Source organism: Carassius carassius, chromosome 38 (genome assembly GCF_963082965.1).
Source record: "Carassius carassius chromosome 38, fCarCar2.1, whole genome shotgun sequence".
NCBI lineage: Eukaryota > Metazoa > Chordata > Actinopteri > Cypriniformes > Cyprinidae > Carassius > Carassius carassius.
Genome location: NC_081792.1, coordinates 8,873,694 through 8,894,805, shown reverse-complemented (window position 1 = coordinate 8,894,805; position 21,112 = coordinate 8,873,694). Strand labels below are relative to the sequence as shown.

General features: G+C 38.6%; 2 protein-coding genes across 6 annotated transcripts in view; one reads left to right on the top strand and one right to left on the bottom strand.

Moving 5' to 3' along the window:
• Nucleotides 1–150: 150 nt before the first annotated feature.
• Nucleotides 151–4,967, bottom strand: lhfpl5a (LHFPL tetraspan subfamily member 5a). The gene is made up of 3 exons (XM_059529112.1): nucleotides 4,501–4,967; nucleotides 1,590–1,829; nucleotides 151–534 (listed from the first exon to the last, which is right to left on the bottom strand). The coding sequence occupies exons 1-3, from the start codon at nucleotides 4,910–4,912 to the stop codon at nucleotides 524–526; spliced, it is 663 nt and encodes a 220-aa protein (XP_059385095.1). The 5' UTR covers nucleotides 4,913–4,967; the 3' UTR covers nucleotides 151–523.
• A 9,266-nt stretch (nucleotides 4,968–14,233) lies between these two features.
• LOC132119276 (kinesin-like protein KIF21B) overlaps nucleotides 14,234–21,112 on the top strand; it is a 79,906-nt gene continuing 73,027 nt past the window's right edge. For all 5 annotated transcript variants that reach the window (XM_059529103.1, XM_059529101.1, XM_059529102.1 and 2 more), the window contains exon 1: nucleotides 14,234–14,606. In XM_059529103.1, the coding sequence (XP_059385086.1) occupies nucleotides 14,566–14,606 (41 nt within the window). In that variant the 5' untranslated portion in view covers nucleotides 14,234–14,565. The remainder of the gene's footprint in view (nucleotides 14,607–21,112) is intronic.

Below are 21,112 nucleotides of genomic sequence, written 5' to 3'. Positions count from 1 at the left end.
ACAGGTTTAATGTTTTTGCATAAGATTATGCAGTGATATAAATTCACCAAACGTCAGATTTGCTTGAGCTTGTGTATGAATGAAAATGAATGGAACAGGAACTGCGGTGTAAGCACCTCTTTAATGATGTAACTAGCAGAAAGAGCCACTGAACGAATCCGGTAACAAATCCGAATCTTTTACACAAACATTTAAAATATTCCAGTCCCTGATTGGTATGAATGAAAGGGTGGAGCAGGTTTTTGGACCAATGAGATTCACTGTGGGTGGGGCTATTCGATGTGACTTCATATAAATTGAAATCAGTTTAGTTCATTCCTGTTTACTAGTTTACAAAACAGATTTTTTTAAAACACTCAGTTGGTTTTGGTCTCAAAATATAAAATTGCAGTTTGTATATTAGAAATAATGCTTGAAGTAACCTAAAAGGTGGCAACTACTCACTATAGAAACATTAAAAGAATGACTTTTTTTTTCAGATGTATAATTTGGGTCCATCGAGTTTGATGATGTGCAGGGGTCTTCATGCTTCCTCTAAGGACAAAACAAAAATAATAAAAATAATTAGTTACTCAATAACTTTCACAGCATTGCATAAGGACTATGAGATCAGAAATAGCATGCTTAATAGTGTGAATAAGCACGCTAATGAAAGACACACATTAATGAACACAAATCTATCCCAGCTAATAGAATTAATTTTGTTAGCCTGGGCATGTTAGAAGTGTGCTCTCTGTGATTACAGAGCCCTGCTGTGGTCATTACAGAGAGCACAAAAGGAATCCTGTCTCTCTGTGCACTGCTATTTTTACACAGCGGAAGATACATGAGCTTTGTTCCTTCAAAAACAAGCAACCTCAGACTAGAACATGGGTGCTGTAAAAAGAAACAAAAAAGAAACAAAATACCTCCCGCCTGTCTCTTCTATATTATTTAGAGGATAAGTTCAACAAACAAAAGAAATTGGTTTTGGTTACCAGTGCTGAGTAGTAATCAGATTCCCCAAATTACATTTAAAAATGCTCATAAGCAGATGATATTAAAGCTGCAGTCTATCTATCTATCTATCTATCTATCTATCTATCTGTCTGTCTGTCTGTCTGTCTGTCCGTCCGTCCGTCCGTCCGTCCGTCCGTCCGTCCGTCTGTCTATCTGTCTGTCTGTCTGTCTGTCTGTCTGTCTGTCTGTGTCCGTCCGTCCGTCCGTCTGTCTATCTGTCTGTCTGTCTGTCTGTCTGTCTGTCTGTCTGTCTGTGTCCGTCCGTCCGTCTGTGTCCGTCCGTCCATCCATCCATCCATCCATCCATCCATCCATCCATCCATCTATCTATCTATCTATCTATCTATCTATCTATCTATCTATCTATCTATCTATCTATCTATCTATCTATCTATCATTGAAATATAATCCCATTTAAATGAGATACACAAGTAGGCCAAAGGTAATCAAAAAGTAGTCAGAATACATTACCTAAACTGTGTAATTTAATAGATGACGCAGCTAATTACAATTTTCATCACGTAGCCTAGTTTATAATCAATAATGGACTACAAGTCCATTGCAAGTAATCTGGCCAGTACTGAAAGTACCTTTCTTCTCCTCCACCTGGAAGTCTTCTGGCAGGAGTTTGTCTTGCCGGTTGCCCAGGACGAAGGCCAGGAAGGATAATGTGAGCGAGTCCATGATGCTGATGATGGCCAGGATGTAGGCCCAGCGCACTGTGCAGTTCCCCAGCGTGTATTTATCCGTCCGCTGACCACACATCCTCTTCACCTCCTCTGAGTCCCAGCCGTCCGGGTAGATCATACAGCCTATCACCATACAAGTCGCTGAAGATGACAAGGAAGAAAAAGTCCGATAAAAATGACATGACAATTATGTTATTTACCTTATACACTTTTGGCAGCTTGCTTTAACGCATTCTGTGTTTTATAATTGTTGTGTTTAAATTTAGCTGACAATCCATTAAACAATCCATTAATCCATTACATTTTTCTCAAACCCTCCTGTGGCAGTGTTTGTGAGCGCAGTGCTGCTGTGTTTTACAGTGTTACTGATGAAACCACTATTTTTGCCGCCCCAAAAGCGCCACCTAGTGGCAAAGAATGAATTTGCATTTTCATTCAGACCAACGAGAAAAGACCAACAAGTGGGCGGGAATATATGCTAATGTTTCATGTTGACTTCAACATAAAACGGTTGGGATTCGTTTTAAAAACGACTCTTTTCAATGATTCAGAGTCGACTCTTTCTTTTGAGAGACAGTAACTTTATACACGGTGCACTTTCAGATTTAAAACACTGCATGAAAGGACATTTTCAAAAATCCATAATAGGGACACTTTGATTATTTTATTTAGCAAAGACTAAATAAATTGGTCAAAAGTGACAGTAAAGACTTCCACTTTATCCCAAAAAAAGCAACTGAATTTTTGTTCTTTTGAAGCTTCTTTTCATTAAAAGAATCGTGTAAAAATGTCTCACTGTTTCCAGAAAAACAGAATGATTTTTGAGGGATGACACTGAAGACTGGAGTAATGCCTCAGGTTTGCCATTACAGGAATGAATTACATTCAAAATATATTAAAACAGAAAACAGTTATATGGAATAATAATTTCACAATATTGTTGTTCTTACTGCATTTTGATCAAATAAATGCAGCCTCTGTGAGCATAAGATACTTCTTTTAAAAACAATTATAGTGTATTTCCATTGGAGGAGCAAAAACAGACAACATTAAAACTGTCACTCACATATTTGAAGATAGACTTGAATGTTCATGATACAAACCTAAATTTTGTCACATGATTTTGATGTACCATTTTCATAGTAATGCAATGTTTGAATTTAAAATGGGTTTCAAAGGATGAATTTTGAGATTTTGTTTTCAAGTGATAATTTAATATAATTTCTGATGATTTCTAAAGTGTGATAGAGAGGCAACGAAGAAGTATACTCTTGTTATAAATTAATCTATTACTTTTCCTACATAATTTTTAACAAAAAACATTGGTAAAATGTATATTTGGGAATCTTAGACCTTTCCAACGATATATAGTTTGTCAAGTTTAGATTAGATTTAATTGTAATATAGTGAAGTAAATGTAGGTGTCCAGTATACGGGATGGGGTGACAGTTAAGGGGTGCTAGTTTCTGTTTAACTATGAAAGTGATGTATATTATGTTTAACTATAATATCCCTCACAATCATGTGGTCAAAATAACAGCTGCGTTTATCTGGAGCACTCATATTCATATTCAGAAAACAGGACTCTTGCTTGTGTGATATACTGCTTAATAAAATGGATTTATGGTTTTACATTAGATTTTTCAATGAGGTATTCTTCCCAAAACAGTGTTAATAAATGCAGCTTTCCCTCCTAACGCAGTTCATAGAGTGAGATAAAATTCAAATTTGTCATTATCATTTAGCAAGGGCAATATGATGTAATTGCTCCATGTTTTACTTACTCTTGGCTACCAGAAATACTTTGCACTGGGACTGTTGCCTGGCAACTTGAGCCACACTTTACTCATCATTTATTATTCATATGTCAATATACTCTGTGCAGGGCAGCTGGTGCTGCGGTGGGTATTGCTTTACACACATCTCTCTCTCTCATTATCACTCTCACTTTCGTCTAATGAGTATGCATTGCAAATGCATTGTTATGTAACATGACGTGTTGAGAGGGTTATCTGTCTCCTCATTGATCAAATCATTAGATAGGATGAGACACAGCACAATTTCAATGTATTCCACTGATATACTGTAAAGCAGCATTGCTTGTCAATGAGATGTGGAACTATCCAGGGTGCTGAAGTCCTGAGTAACCTCATGCATTACAGGACTCACATAAAGCTGTTTATTTCCCTTTGAGGCATCTGAAGAGCTCAGTCCTTAAGTTTGACAGGCAATATTAACTACATTAATAAAACGAAATCTCAAATATTTTCATTTGCATTAATTGAAATAAATCTGTAATAAAATATAAACTTTTGATGAAACTTTTTAGTTCAAATTATAAATACTAAAAGAAATAAAACTGACATTTTTAAAAAGGAAAAACTTTAAAAACTAAAATGACAAAAATATAAAATAAAAGCTAATCCAACATTTTACTAAACACTATAATAGTTTATAAATTATACAAAATTAACATGACATAGAAATGACCGAATGTTATTGCATTAAATAATAAGTTATTCTGTGACTGTGACAGATAATGTCACTTTAAATAAAACAATTAAAAAAGCAACAAATAAATGCTTTTATATATATATATATATATATATATATATATATATATATATATATATATATATATATATATATATATATATATATATATATATAGACATATAGACATATATATTATAATATAATATAATTATTATTAAACCACCAATGTAAAACATAAGTAATAAGAACAATTACATAAGTAATGTTTATGTCATTAATAAAACTGAATGAATCTCAGGGAATTAGTTCCACTGACCAGCTGCCAGCTGCATCCATGCACAGATCTTGTACACGCTGCCTGAGTTGCAGAAAAAGAACAAACTAAAGCAGACAATAGTCCCCACGATCAGCAGCAAAGAGATCCCAACGAAGAACATAGCGGTTTTGAAGGCACCTGAAGGTATAGATCCAAAGTCCAAAGCGCTGCCCTTACACACCAGCTCTCCTGTGATGGGGTTCCCAATGCAGTAGTGAAAAAGCCCAAAGTATCCGGACTGAGGGGTGTCAACACTGTCTCCAATCCAGTAAGGCTGAATGAAGACCACCACACAGATGATGGCGAAGCAGATGGTGAAGATAGTCCACAGAACACCAACGGCCCTTGCGTTTCTCACGTAATTTGTGTGATAGATCTTGGAAGCCTCCTGGGCCGATAACATTTTAGTCATGTTTGCCGGAGATGATTGGCCACCCGAAGGTGTGCGTTAAAGCAATATTCAGACAGTAGAGAACAAACAACTTGGTGTGTGAGAAACGTGGTCAACTTCACGTGTTGTCTAGTAGTGGCTTAGAGGATTGATAATGAAACTACAGAACTGCTTGAAATAAAGATTAAAACACAAAAATAACAACATTAAAAGTCTCCTTTCTGAATGCAGTGTACAGCCCTGGACCCTGAGAGATGCGTCAGATAATGTAACCCAGAATTACTGTAACCTGAGTCTCCAGCTGCAGGCCATCCGTGGTTAGATGTGTCCTCTGACTGTGCTCATTGGATCCGACAGAAGAGAAAGTTTAGAAGCTGATGAAAGTGCTCTCTTCATTCAGACAAGCACTGTGTGGTGCTGTGAGATCACTGGATTATTAATTAATGGAGGTGTAGAGTTGCACTGGCTGTGTCTCAAACCTAACTCCCTGTCATACACTGTGTTACAGTTTTTCTCGATTGGTTTGGCTCATTTCTTGAAACCGAGATGACATTCTCAAAACCATAAGGTCATTTGGCCAAACAGTCTTACAGTCCTGCTCAACATTATAGCGCACTAGCAAAATCAAATATCTTTCCCCAAACTCTTCTTCCATGCAGATTCCTTTCCCATATAAAAGGTCAGTACAGTCAAAATAGCACAGATCCTTCTCAATTGCCTTGGCACATGTGCATTCATTTAGTGCTTTCGTCAAAATAACCTGGATGGTTTAGCACAACAACATGGATCCCCTGCAAAAGCTCATATCTCTCCCAAAACGGTTTATCCATGTGTCAAAACTAAATATCCTTCTCATATAAATAGTCAATGCCCCCAAAATGCATTATACCTTTGGCATTGTTTAAGCACTGCAAGTCAAAATGCTTAGACGTTTTGTCACTGAGGCACAGGTCTAGCAACAGAATACCACTATGAATAAAACTAAAAGATTTTACAGTAAAATCAGCCTCCAATAAACCACTCATACTCAAGGAAACTGTACACATTTTTATTCGTACAAAGAAATGTTAACATTAGAGAACATACTGTGAAAAGAAAACATATACAGGATTCTGTAAATGTGAACAGTTATAAACACAAACAAAAAAAACTCTTGCCTACCATACTGTAAATAAAGTTTCAGAACTATAGTACAGTAATATTTTCAGTGGTCGCCATTGTCACCCTCTCTTTCCTGGCCACCATCCTCATCCTCCTGGCCATCGACGCGCTGCTCTCTGTTAGGCCATAAATTCTCATCCACATCGCAACGGATATTTTCTCTTGCGATGTAGCGAGGGAAGAAACGGCGTGAGTGTCTCAACCATCCCCTACATTGACCCCTGTGATGTCCTCACATGCAGCATCCATTGCATGCAGCAGGGCCCTCTGGTCTTGAGCATGATGCTCGTACACCCTCCACCTCCAAGCTGAAAAAAACTCCTCAATTGGATTTAGGAAAGGAGAGTAAGGTGGAAGAAACTCCATTAGCATCCGGGGATGGGTGGTGAACCAGGTTCTGATGCGTGGGCCACGGTGGAAGTTCACATTATCCCACACAATGACATAATGTGGTAGCTGAGGTCCTTCTTCACCTCTCTCATTTTCCGGGATCAGATCAGTATAAAGGTGGTCCAAAAAATTGAGGAGCCAATGTTCCAAGAAATTCTTTCATGGTATTATATCTTTGACTAATTTTGACAGTTGAACAGACAATTGTGCATATGATGACTTACACAATGAAACCATGCTGATATGTTTTGGAGAGAGTAACCATTTCACTGAAAAATCAACTAATCAGTTTAGATCAGCAAGATCTATTTATTTGGAAAATGTGCTAAATGTGGGCTCATTGTGCTAACTGTAGCTACTTGTACATAATCATTTGAAAAAAAGCACAGAGTCACTTGAGACATGTACTAAAGCATTTGCAATTTGATAAAACCAATGAAAAATGACATTCTGTTGTGAACAATTGCAAGGTGGTTTGGAGATTTGTCCATGTTATTTTGAGAATGTCATCTCGGTTTCAAGAAATGAGCCAAACCAATCGAGAAAAACTGTAATGGGATTCACTGAAAATAGACAGACAGAGTCTACAGTCTGACTGTGTTTTTAATACCAGACTGACAGACATATATATATATATATATATATATATATATATATATATATATAAGATTTGAAACAACCAAAGAAAAAAACCCAGGTTGGAAACATTTGGATAAACTTTTAAAATGTATAAAAAGAAATCCCTCCAAAACAACTCAATGACAATTATAAACATCAAACAAAGTCTATAAACACAGCTGATGAAGGCTGCAATACTACTCTACAGGTACTCGAGGTTAACATGAGATTGGCAGAAACTGTGTGTGTTGTCCCCTTTAATACAAGAAGTGGATTTGAACCTCACAACATCCAAAGGGCAATAAACATGTCTCTTAAGTTGTTAAGCCGTATTTTAAACAACAGAACTGTAAACTTTCTTCACGAACGCAGTGTCCTGAACCCAAGTCAGAATGGCTTTCTTACCAATCATAAAATTACTGAGTACAGTACATTTACACTCTACACACCCTAATCAATAAACACATGAAACAGACCAAAAACAGAAAAATATTGGCATGCTTTGTCTATTTAAAAAAAAAACCCACTTAATTCTATTTGGCATAACGGAAAATATATTTAAAAAACCCTCTAAATTCTGGATGCATCTAATATTGAGTGCCACCGAACCGCTCCATTTTAAAGCACTACAAACCCAAGAACTGAACCCTGAAAAAAGCCCTTTCAGTCAGCTGGTTCTGACTAACCTGACTAACTCACACCAACACTAAACCAGTCTCAGACCAGCACTGCTTCTTACCCAACATCAAAATTAATCAAATTATCAAACAATCCAAAAACATATTTCTGGAACACTGGGATCACAAAAACTAATACACAAAATAACCTCCAATTCTGTTGAAGTCTAAAATCAAATTACGAATAGATATAACATCTCCAGAGTGCAAGACTGCCATAACATCTTATTTCAAGGGCTCCGATTTAACAAAGGGTCCAATGAGTCTGCATCATGATGCTTTACCCAGTAGGAGGCGCTGTGATATTGTGAATCCACTTCTGCTAGACTCTCTGAGGACCAGCAGGGCTTTTAGCTCTGAGTGAGCATCTCATATTCAGTTTAATCACTGATTCAATAACTGCGCCAATTATTCTATTACAGTCAAGTCCTGTGTTTAGAGTTCAGAAAGAATTGTATTAATGTTACGGTTAAATGTATACAGATATTGTGTGGCTAAATCAGATTAGCCCTGCTGTCAGGAAAATTGTATGTGCAAACTACTACATAATAACCCTGTCCTTTTAACAAATGGCCCTGGTACCATTTTTAAACAGTGACAGAGAGGGACAAACAACATTGACATTTAGAGAGAATAATGTCACCATCCCCATCACCTGTCCCTCCAGTGCATAATTGCACAATAATTCATGATTAAAATATATGAACCAAAGGTGCTGGGACAATAGCACAATACAGTAACCCCCTGGGGTTGAATAAGGAAATCAATGAAGTGCTCATCTGCCCAATTCAACCGTCCCACTGGCTTTGTCCTAAATAGCCGCCAGACGCATGTCAAGTGACAGACAGAACGTGCCATCTGCTGCTCTTGATAGCATTTTTAGGGCAGAGAAACAGCTTATTTTATTTTATTTTATTTTATGCTATGGAAAGCATTGATGAATTACAGTGAATTACACAACACCATTAGTACAGAAAGCTTCATAATGTGAACTGACTGCTTTATGATATATTAATAATGCTTTGCAGCCTTGATGGTCATGTGATTTTCCTCAGGGACATTTTAGACCCCCCACCCCCCCCAAACAAATATTTCCTTAATAATGTAACTAAATGATATATGAATAAACTGATCTGTCTTTTTATCACTTATATCCCACAGCAGTGGATTAAAACAGCAGACTTTCAGAGCAAAACAATGAATAGTTTGGCCAGTTTGCAATGCTTTAATATTTCAATCTTTCTTTTATATTTTAAATGGAAAGTCAAATTTCAGTGTTTGCTTGCTTAAGGTCTGAACAAACACTGTACACTGAACTTTTAATAACGACAGTGACTTCCACTCACTTAACTGCAGGGGGCTCTAAAGTTGCAAAAAAATAAAAAAATAAAAAAATAAATAAAATAAAAAAACTACATACAGTTGCTTTAAAAGTAGCTCAACTAAAACAAATAAACAAACAAAAAAAACCACTCTATAGCTTTCTGTGAAGAAGTTTTTGCAATCCGCTGTGTTACATTTGCCATTGCGCTTGCCTGTTTTGCAGCATTTTGGCCTTTAATCTGTGGACTTTGAACATGTAGAATTATATGGAAGGCAGACAGGGTCATAAGTGAAATGTGTTAAAAAATACAAATACATAAATAAATTGATTAATAATAATAATAATAATCAAACAATTGTATATATATATATATATACACACACACACACACACACACACATACATACACACGCACACACACACACACACACACACACACACACACATACATACACACGCACACACACACACACACACACACACACACACACACACACACACACACACACACATATATATTTACTCAAATTTACTGACTTATCTTTTGGATACCCGGATGCCAAGGCTTTGAGAGTCTCGCTCTATGGTCAAATCACAGAGATGTTGATTCGGACAGGACTAATATTATCACAGGACTTCAGTGTTCAGCGAAATATGGTATAGGTCACTAGCGGGGGGATTTTTACATTACAAATTACAGACATGACCGATTCACACGGGATTAAGATCACAGACAACCTCCACAATTATTACCAATGACTCGAGGTCACCAGGTGAATAGTACTGTGTTTTTCCGCGTTGCATTGCATAAACATTAACATAAAACCATGTCTGCATTTGTGATCGGAGAGATGACAAACAACAAGCTCTACTCTACTACACTGATCAAACCTCGTGTTTGAATCATCAGTGGCAAATCTTTTCAATATGTAAACGTACTTACAGACTGTGAGTCAGAACAGCCGGCGTTGTAGTCTTCTCTCCCAGGATCAGGACACAGTCCTCCATAAAATGTGCTGCACACTAAATATTTGAGTTGAGCTGTTCTGGAACAGTGTTGTAAATACAACTTAACCACTGATTTCTAGTCGTCTACTCTTTTGGAAGGCCAGACAAAGTATTTTCATTTTCACAATGAAACAGTGTCTCCACAACATAGTGCCAGTGGCAATAGCGATAATCAAAGTTACTCCTTCTTTCCTTGCATGAACATTTCAGCGGCGTTATGCAAATCTTCCCACATCATGTGGGGGCATGTTAGAACGAGACATTTTAGGGGGGTGTTTTAATTCAGCTAAGATGCCATGTCAATCTTCTGTTGGTCACATGTCTTCGTGATACAAATTCAGTTCGAGTTCACCAAACGTGATATTTGAAATGCAGCAAAATTCACATGATTCTCAACACTAAATGTGACCAAATGACATTTTAAAAACATGGTGCTTGGGTTAAAAGTAATTCAACATTTATGAAAGCCATTTTCCCCCAATGGCATTGCCCTGAGTCTCATGTTTTTGCTGTGTAAACATGACCATATTTGTATGACTAAAACTTCATAGCACACTGTAACACTAGAGACCTACAGTACATCCACTGAGTCAACTGAATGTCAACCTCTGGTCATTTACTGTGTGGTCTTTCCACAATGTGGCCAGACAGCTGTTGTCCATGAGTGAGATGTACTTACAGTAATGAGCACTACACTTCACCAGCAGTATTCTCTAATGATTTGACCCCACTTGTTTTGAGGTCCCTAAAACCTTTTTTTAGTATGTCCTTTACTGTAATCCACACCGCTGATGCCTTTGAATTAAATCTGTATTATTTACAATCAGGATGAGCAGAGATCCTAAGAAGAGTTGTGTTCTCCCCGTTGCTAAAGGCAGAAGCTCATCCCGTGATGTGTTTGGCCCTCAGCTGGAAGTGAGGTTTGTCTATTCACACCACTTTGTGGACATCCTAAATTACAGACAATACAAAAGCCTTTTTTTGTTTTGTTTTTTGTCAGGGCATGGGCTCTAGTCTTCTTCTTAAAATCGTTCCCCTGGAAACTGGGCACAACATCCTCTTAATAATAAACTGTGTCTGTTACAAAACTGATGGAACATCAATAGGCCCTTCCTCAAAAATGCAAGGGATTATTTTGCAATAATCATCAGCAGACTGTACATTTTCCACTTCATGCACAGTTATGTGAGGAATAAATCACATCATGACATATTCAGTACTTTTCTGATTTACTATGTTGCACAGACAGTGTTACTAAACTGGGCTTTGTTTCTATCGCTCATTCCCTGTCATGTGCACTCATGTGGTTTCAAGTGGTCTAGTTTAGACTTGTCTGCTCTTTTTACCCATCCAATACAAAAGAAATTGCTCCCTTTCTGCTCCGCCGTGACCTCACTGTCACCCCCTCCACACACCAGGCCTTTCTGTCCATCGTGTGGCACGAACACTGTCAATAATCGTGTCAGTGGGGCAAGTCCCGTAGGCTATGCTCAGCCCCACTATCCCAAACCAGGCCCAGTGTGAAATTCAGAAACCTTTGGAGGGGGTGAAACAGCACGCGACACAGAATGGAGCACCCCCCCCATAGAGACACTCTTTTGACCACCAGACCGCCCGAACATTGACTTCCTTCTCAGTTAACTGTGCTAAACAATTACAATAAAATACATACGTGTTTCAGATACATTACGTTTACATGTAATGTAGAAAAACACACTTTTACACTAGTGTTACTGACAAAATATTATTAAAACAAGGATTTAATTGATATTATATCGTACGCACACTTTTTCTAAAATATATATATATTTTTATTTTATTTTAAACAGCACATTCAATACAATTAAGCAGTCTTCATTTTCATAAGGGATAGTTGGGCACTGAAGCACCCAAGTTGGAACACAATGTTCACTTGATCTGGTCTAACGTTGAAAGTAAACTTGCAACATGGTGACTGTGTGTAATTCTAGACTGTTAAAGGAATAGCTCACCTAGAAATGAAAACTCATCTGCTTTTATTCCAAATCTGTATGATTTTCGTTCTTCCGTGGAACATAAGAGAGGACATTCTGAGAAATGTCTCAGTTTCTCCGTCCATACAATGTTAGTGGGCACCAAAACTGTTCTACTGTGTACCGTAGAAGTAAGAAAGGCATGCAGGTTTGGAACAAAGAAGGGTGAGTATCCCTTATCACTCTATTTACTGTAGAAACACACACAGTCAGCATGTTGCAAGTTGGCTTTTCATGTTACACCCGATCAAGTGAACGATGGGTGTTTGGCAAGCCCCTTCGCACACAGATGGTGATGTTGCTGGGGGGAGGATGGATGAAATTTGGGGATGGATCAGGGAGTCTGAATGTCTATGTGTGTGTGAGTTGTGTGTGTAGCCCAGGGGTACAGACATACACACATGCAGCAGACTGACCTAGATGAAGTCAGAGCTGTCAGCTGACTCTGTGCCTGGCCGTTCCTTTGCTCTCTCTACCCAAATGTGTGGCTGCTGTATTCACCGGATAGAAACAGATATGGACTGTGGCTAATCTGACCCCCTACCCCCACCCACACACACTTCACACACATACACACACACACTGAACGAGTCAACCGCACTGCACCGCTCCTCTCCTGGCTGTTGTATGGATGCTTTTGTCTGGTGCAGGTCGACCATTAGAGTGAAGTGTGCTGGGATCTGGAGCCACGTCATCAAAAACTCTACCGCATCTCTAATTTGTTCAAATTCATCTGCACAGTGCAGAGCTGAATGAATCAGGATTAGTCCTTTGGTGACCCATGTGCAGATATGAGTTAGTAAAAACCAGATGCATAATAATATTCTTTTTCAAATAGCAGAAAAGGTTGATTAAAAAATGTGAAACTGAAATGAGCTTATGACCTCAAAACTTAATATAGCAAACTGTGCAAAAGAGATTAAGGAAACATCAAAGAAAAATGAAAATGCACGTCATGATCCGTGTCATTCTGAATATATAGAATATAGTATTCGTGTGTGTGTGTGTGTGTGTGTGTACAACTTGCTAATAATGGAACAAAACATAGGCATACACTAACACATATTTATGTGTGTGTGTATGTTTTCTGTTAACCTTCGATATGTAGTTTAGAGACGTTATATTTTATAATCTGATTAAAATGAAGGTTAAATGTTGAGGAGGCATTTTCAAAAACATCGGCTTACCCAAACCAAGATTAACACAAAAAACAATCCTCCCCTAAGTCTCTAAAATAGCATCATGTGATGTTTTAAACTTAACACTTACATAAGTCACTAATCCAGAAGACAGGTTTCGAGGATATTCTCAAACCTTTGCTTCCTTTGAGATGTCATTTATAATGGAGGCATCTGTTTGGATGGGTTCAGAATGCTTTGGCTTGTGGGTGGCTGCCCTGCATTATGCAACATGCATTCATTTATATGAACACACATGGCAACTTTTTTTGAGCAATGGATATTTTTCCCTTGATCGGTCGTGGGCCCTGTGTCTCACCTGGTTGGCCTGAGTATCATCAGCATAAGATTTAAGGTTACAAGCTCAAACAATTGCATTTGGTTTCAAATGCGTTTCATATTTATTGTCTTGTTAGAAATTAAAGGATATAACGCATGTTTTTGTTTCTCACAGTTGTCTGCGTCTTTTTAAACTGATAGTTATGGTTCCACTTTTACTGAGGAAGTCAAGTTCTAAAAGTTTCTCTGTTTCCCAACCGTTTACAGCCATTCTTGTTATGGTAATGTATCCATAACATTTCTGTATTTTTTTTTGCCTTTGCTCTCTTGTGTATTATCTGTGACTAATGGGGTGTCATAAATCATGCCCCTTGAACCCAGATCAAATCCACGTTTGCAGCCTTTTCAGATGTGAATGTTTAGTTTGATGTTTGATAACATTAAAGGCTGGAGATGACACTTTAAACACAATGATTAAAATGACTGATTTGTCCCTTAAAAAATTCACAACGCAATGTTCAGATGTGTCAACTGAGGCTTCGTCTATGACCGCTGAGTCGGCTTTTAAAGAGTAATCCGTCGCTGATCTCTAATTGGCCAATACATACATATGTGGGCGGGGACAGCAGCTATGTGTGGTCGTGAGGCGTGCCTATCATCTGCGTGTAGACACGCCCACGCTGCTTTCAGCGAGCGCTGCACATTGAACGTGCGTGCGCACAGACGCTGTGTGTGGTTTCGGATGCACGCTCGAGCACCACAGGCATATATGACAGGATACAAACTCGAAGGAAGAAAATATGCCAATCTCCGTCATGTTTCATTCAGTTTATACAATGCTGTGCTGCTTTCAGCAGTATTATAGAGGTTAGCCGCGATGTCTTACTGCGTAACGCTGAGTGACGGACCGGATCGGTGGCGCGCGTGTTAACGCACAACACTGTTTTCAGTTCGTGCGTAAACTTTGTGAGAACTTGGCGGCATCGCTTCTCATTTTGAGAGGCGAGGTGAAACGGCAGCACAAAGCATGGCGACACAAAACGACTGCTGTGTCAAGGTCTCTTTAAGGTAAGCCCGACTATCAAAATCTGCCGACTGCAACCATCATATCCCGTTGTTTGTAGTACAGCACACTCTTCGTTGTATTTTAGGCGCTTTATTGATCGTGCACGGTTTATTTACAAGAGTTTAGAGGACAAACAGGGTTGTTGCAGTTCTCTGGGTGTGTGCTGCGCTAGGTAAGACCCGGTTAATGGGGTGGGCACATGCACATAGATGCAGTATTGCAACCCGGAGAGAGTAAAATTGCCAAACACAGCTGTGCGCGATAACTTTTGTTCCCATGTGCTACCATATACATGTTACATGCACGCTTAATGACATGCATAATTCAAATAGAGACAGAAGTTATATTTAGGCTCCCTAAATGTAGTGCAATGTATACAAGTGTGCAGCAAGGTGCGTTTATTTGCTTTCTTAGTTTTGCATAACTGCTGAAGGACGCCAGATGATGCAGGAATGTCTGCAAGGTGATAATGACACAACAACGCGCGCGCTCTCCCTCCCAGTGTCCTTATTTCCTTTGTTAAAACCCCACATTAATAAATATCGCTGTAGATCAGTATCAAACCGAGTCGCTTTCTTCTGCAGTGATCATCAGAATTAATGTCTTTATTCACTAGCGGTGAGCTCGTAAATTGAAGCGCGTGTCCGCAGTCTCGAGCGGTGAGCGGCATCGGGCTGCAGCATGACTGGAGGCGGTGGTCTAAGCATTGTCTGGATCCTCTTTCGATCAGTCTGATGGAAGAAGATAGAGATCAAGTCAACTGTCTGGGTGTGTTATATTCCCGTAGCCCCGTGTCCATGCTGTAAGCCCTGCGGTGAGCTCGTTGGGGGTTCGGTGCCTTGCTCAAGGGCACCCAAGTCGTGGTATTGAAGCTGGAGAGAGCACTGTACATGCACTCCCCCCACCTACAATTCCTGTCGGCCCGAGACTCGAACTCACAACCCTTCGATTGCGAGTCCGACTCTCTAACCATTAGGCTACGACTTCCCTTATTTAAAGCTATACTTCAACTGGATCCATATCCAGTGCTTGCAAGGGAGGACTGGACTGATATTGCTCAAACATCTGTGCTGCTTGGTCAGGCAAGCGTCACTGTTAGTATTGGACATCCTTAACATAAAGGGACGTTCACACTGACAGTGATGCAGAGCAACAAAATGACCCAGTGTCCATTATCAATGATAATTGGCAGCTTCTGTGAAAAGTCAGCTAGAAAATGGCAAAATTAGTGACCCACCTCCAGAGACGTTATTACAGAGGTGATAGACTAATGTTAATGCATGGGAAGAATCATAACGCATTCTGGAAAAGCAGATCTAGTTAAGATTGTAGCTGGCTGCTGTAACTCAAGTACAACCGAGTGCATTTGTATGTGTGTCATTCCTTGAATGTTGGCTCAAAATATCCGACAATTGCTGACGGATTTGTAGTCTGAGGGTAAAATATAGAGTCTGCAGCAATCAAACAGTTCCCTGCCCATTCAATCTTAATGGTTAATGGTAAATGAACTTGTCTTGGTGACTTTTTAAGGAGGCTCGATCCCGAGGCTCGGCTTGAGCTCTGAGATAACCCTCCCTCAATAAATAGAAAGAGAAAGAATGTGGAAGGGGTGAAGGGATGGTGGAAGAATCGTTGCCACGACGGCTCAATCGCTGCTGCTTATATATGGTCTAAATGATGAATTGTATGAAGGACTGAATGATTAGGCTTCTCCCGAACCTATGTTTTGAACTTAATTTCTAGAAATTAGAATCTAGATTAAAGTTGACATGAAATGGAAAACCACACAATTTTCCAAAATGCATGTTATTGATCTTATTATGAACTATTCATTGATGCATGTTTACATTTTTTATGTAAACTGTTATTCTTAATCATAATATCATAACTCAATCATCCAGTGTAATGACAGCCTTCAATTGCATTTGGGAAACTCTGAGTTTCCCACTTGTAAATACAACTTTGTTTGCCAATTTTTGCGCTTGGAACTGGTACTTAATTAGGAATTATTAAAAAGATTTATTTATTAAAAGAAAAAATCCTAGTCAAAACTAGGAAGCAATGAAATCCTTCCAATGAAATCAAAGTGCCATTTTATTTCGTCATTGGCAGTTCTTTTTTGGATTTTCCCTGTAGAGCCATTAGATAAGGGCAGGCAGGATGTGATTGGGCTGGGACGGTGAGAAATTGAGAACATCAGTCAGTTAGTATCTTCCTTGATGCCCACTTTAACAACACACTAGATAAGATGATGGACCTTTATAATTCAGAAATTCTTTCTTGATGAAATCCCAAACCAGTAGCCTAATTTACAGTCTTGTGAATGGTTTTGTTCTGCATTTACAGTAAGTCACGTCATTGCTGTTGTTTGGGAAATAAACTACTTCCCTATCATTATTGAGAGATCATCCTTGCCACAGTGTGAATATGTGATCTCAACGTAGGAAGCTCAGCTTCACTTCTCATGAGTTGACCCTTTTTCTACCTCATTTCCTCTTAATCACTATCAAAGCCTGTAGTTGAGAGATTGATTATGTTTGTCCCTCTGTGGGTGGGAGTTTGCATCTGCATTGTGTGTGTGTTGTCCCATGGGTGTATGTCATCTGGAGGCCATGTTTCCTTGCCTCCACCCTTCTGGTGTAGACAAGTGAGACGTTCTCCAGGAGTGTTGACTCAACAGCTCTGGTATAATTAGACAGCAAGCGAAAATTTGTTCTGTTGATGATTTTCTTGCCTGATAAAAGAAGGTTGTCCATACTGTGACGGCAGGCTGTCTGTATCTCCTAGCAATCCCTTCAGGGTCTCGACTCGAGATAACACGTCTTATGATTTTATATTTTTAGGAATGATCTAACATCACTAGCTGTTTTTAGTCTCCTTTCTCTTTGAACTGAGCTCAAACTTAATGGTTGCCAGATAAGTGCTGGCATCTGACAGTTTGAGAAATACATGATCTGTTTATGTGTCCAGTCTGCTTCCTACTGACATGACTTGATCTTTTCTCAAGGGTCTGGCTGAGAATGCATGGGTTTGTGGGGGGATCATGTTAATAGTTGTGGCTCCTGGGAACTAGACTCGTAATTGCTTTGTTTATGAGAATAGCATCCTCCAAGACTTCAGGGTAAAGCGTTCTGGGTCTTTTGAGATCCTTGGCATCCCCAAGAGTTACATGGTAGAGGTGATCACAAATGACAGCGTGCATGATGAAGATAAAATAAAATCTGTTAAAATCTAGTCACCAAGAAGAGCCATTTTGGAGACAGCAAGCAGTTTCGGCCCACATCTGGGCCGAAACTGCTTGCTGTCTGGGATATGAGCTCATATTCTCCAAAAAAAGAGTGGAAAATAGTTTATGGAGAAGATTTTGGGTTATTTAGTTGGATATTTTGATTTAATTTAGACACATAAATGCAGGAGACGGCCTAAACCATGTTTTGCTGCATAAATGCACGGTGAAATAGCTTCGTTTGTTCTTCCTTGATGTCTACTAATATAAGTGCTTCCTCAACTGCCACGAGGCGTACCTTTTTCTGTCGATCTCTGTTTCTTTACTTCCTGTTGATGCAATATTTAGGCCCTGGGTGGCAGATAGGGCGGAGTCCCGTGAGTTTAAACCTCACAACCACAATTCGCGCTAGCCAGCATTTTTATGAACAGACCATGTCATCACATTCACCTCACTACAAGTCAGTCACTTAAATTTAAGACCCTGATTGCATACTATGTTGTGAAAATCTCACTATGACTATCCTTCCTGCTGTTTCCACAGGAAATCGTTCGCCCTTCAAGGCAGTAGATTATGTGTAGTTGAATGCGTTTAGTTAATCACACCACACAGGAAGTGATAGCTGAGGGGGTCAGAGGTATGTTTCTGTGACCTACTTGTGACATTAGTCTCAGTTTCTCGCAGACAGGAAGACGTGCTATTAGATGCAGCCAGTAGTCAGTTTGCCTCAGGGCTTCCCTTTAAAAACCCTTCCAGACCCACCGACACTGATTCACTGACACGAGAGCATCAATTGATAATGTCTTTCTGAGTGAATTAGATGCTGTTCTGGTAGACATAGACGAAAGAAAAGGCCAGTTGTGTTTTAGATGAAAAGGGGAAGAGGCTTGGAGGGAGGCGGGGAGAGAAAGAGAGTGAGAGGGCAAGAGAAAACAGGAAGTGTCTTTTTCTCTTTCAGTGTCAAAAGGCTGCATAGCAAAATCAACATTAACGCTCAGTGGAAGAATACAAAGAGAGACATTTATTAATTATTTGTGTGTGTGATAAGTCACTTTGTGTGTTTTCAGGGCACTAATAATTGGCTGCATGTCATGGTCTCTCACAGAAAGCAATGTCATTGGTCCATAGAGTAAAGCCACTGCAGTGTGACTTCAGGATGTTGAACCTAATAATAATAATAATAATAAATAATTGATCTGATGTACTTGACTAAGCATTAACAGGACATTATTAAAAGGATAGTTCACTATAAAATAAAAATGATTGTGCTTTTTCATGGAATTCAATTGAAAGATGCTTTGCAGAATGTTCTCACTGTGCTTTTCTATCTGTATTTATATGCACAGGAGAAATTACCCCATGGTTTACTCATTCTCAAGCCATCCTAAGTGTATATGATCTGAGTTCTATAAAAAATATCCAGGCTCTTCCTAGCTTTATAATAGCAGTGTTTTTATAGCTCAAGAAAGTGCATCTATACATCATAAAAAGTGCTCTACACTAAATAAAGCCCTAACACCTAGGATGGTTTGAGGGCGAGTAAATTATTGGGTAAATTTAATTTTTGAGTGAACTATCCTTTTAAGTTTGCTTTAAGTTTTTAAGCAAAAATTCTCCTTTAAAAAAAGTACGTTTTAAAAGACTCCAGGGTGAATAATTATGTAATTTTTTTTAATTTTGGTTGAACTGTCCCTTTAAGAGAGATTAATTTCTTTTGAAATGTGTTTATGCAAGGCTGAGGGATTTATGCGTGTACTTGTAATGTACTTTTACTTTGTTACAAACTTTAATTGGGTTCAAGTGAGCATGACATAAGTAATTCCAGCATATCCTCTTTGGTCGTGTTTAATCTTATCATAGTTGCAAAATAATTAACCTAGAGGACTTCATGGTTTTTGCATTTAGTATTTCTGAACTTTTTGCTGACAGAAGCTCTTTTTGCTCTTATTCAAATTTCAGCAAAGGTTCAGAAAACTTCAAAAGGGTTTATCCTTTGTGTATGTGAAGTACACATGCATGGTCTATTTTTCCTCCTTCACGCTCCGCTAGACTCTCTTGGCTCCCTGCCGGACTGTCCAAGGGCCACGCTTCAACACGGAGACCGCAGAGCACAGCCCCCTCCCTCAGATGCTGGACCACATTCAGGGCGAGCTCGTACCCTGGCCTTTGAAATCAAACTGACCCCCTGCTGCCCTCTCCAGCCACCACCCCCTCCTATAGTCCTGCTTTTCTCCTGTGAATTGGGGGGTTGTGGGACAATTAAGTCAATAGATCTCTGGTTTTGGACCCTTTGCACCGGTCCTTCAGTAACTGCTGTATAACAGAACCAGGGACGGGACAATCACACAAGGCTCAGTTCACCCAGGGATTGGTGCATCCAGTGAGGGCTTGTCTGCTTTGTTCACACAACCTTCTGGACATTGCACAGCTTGTAAACGATAACAAAAAAAAGTTGTTTAATGGGTCTAAGGGACCAGCTGGTGATTAGGTATCTTAAGCCGTAAGAAGCTTAAATAGGTCCTGGGGTCTCTGATGAAATTGGTTTTGCTTCCTTATTAGTGGTAGCAAAAAAGGCAGCTTCTAAGGCAAGCATCATTGCTCATTAAATATTGGCGTGTAACTTCCACACTGTTTGCGCTGCAGACTTAGATGGTAGTTAAAATTGTACAGCTTGATGAAGAGAGATGTGCTGTTTTTAAGCAGTCAAACTTAGATTTTTAACCCAGTATACTATGTAAAAAAAAAAAAGAAAAAGAAAGAAATAAAAAAAATATATATATTATAATATATATATATATATATATATATTATAATAATAATAATATATATATATATATATATATATATATATATATATATATATATATATATATATATACTGTCCAAGGGCCACGCTTCAACACGGAGACCGCAGAGCGCAGCCAGATCTTTTTCATAAGAACCAGAGCAATCTACCGACAACAGATCAAATTAGCATCTTCAAGGCATGCTTTTTGGAGCATTAAATAATGGTGCAAATGCCAGTAATTTGGTGAGCATAAATGTTAGTAAATCGCGTTGCGTGATTCATTTTAATACTCTCCTCCCATACTTTTGCGTCTGAAAGGGAAACTCCTACAAAAGCATATGGTCAGATGCAAAAAATAATCGTATATATATATATATATATATATATATATATATATATATATATATATATATATATATATATATATATATATATATATATATATATATATATATATATATATATATATATATATATTATAATAATATAATAAT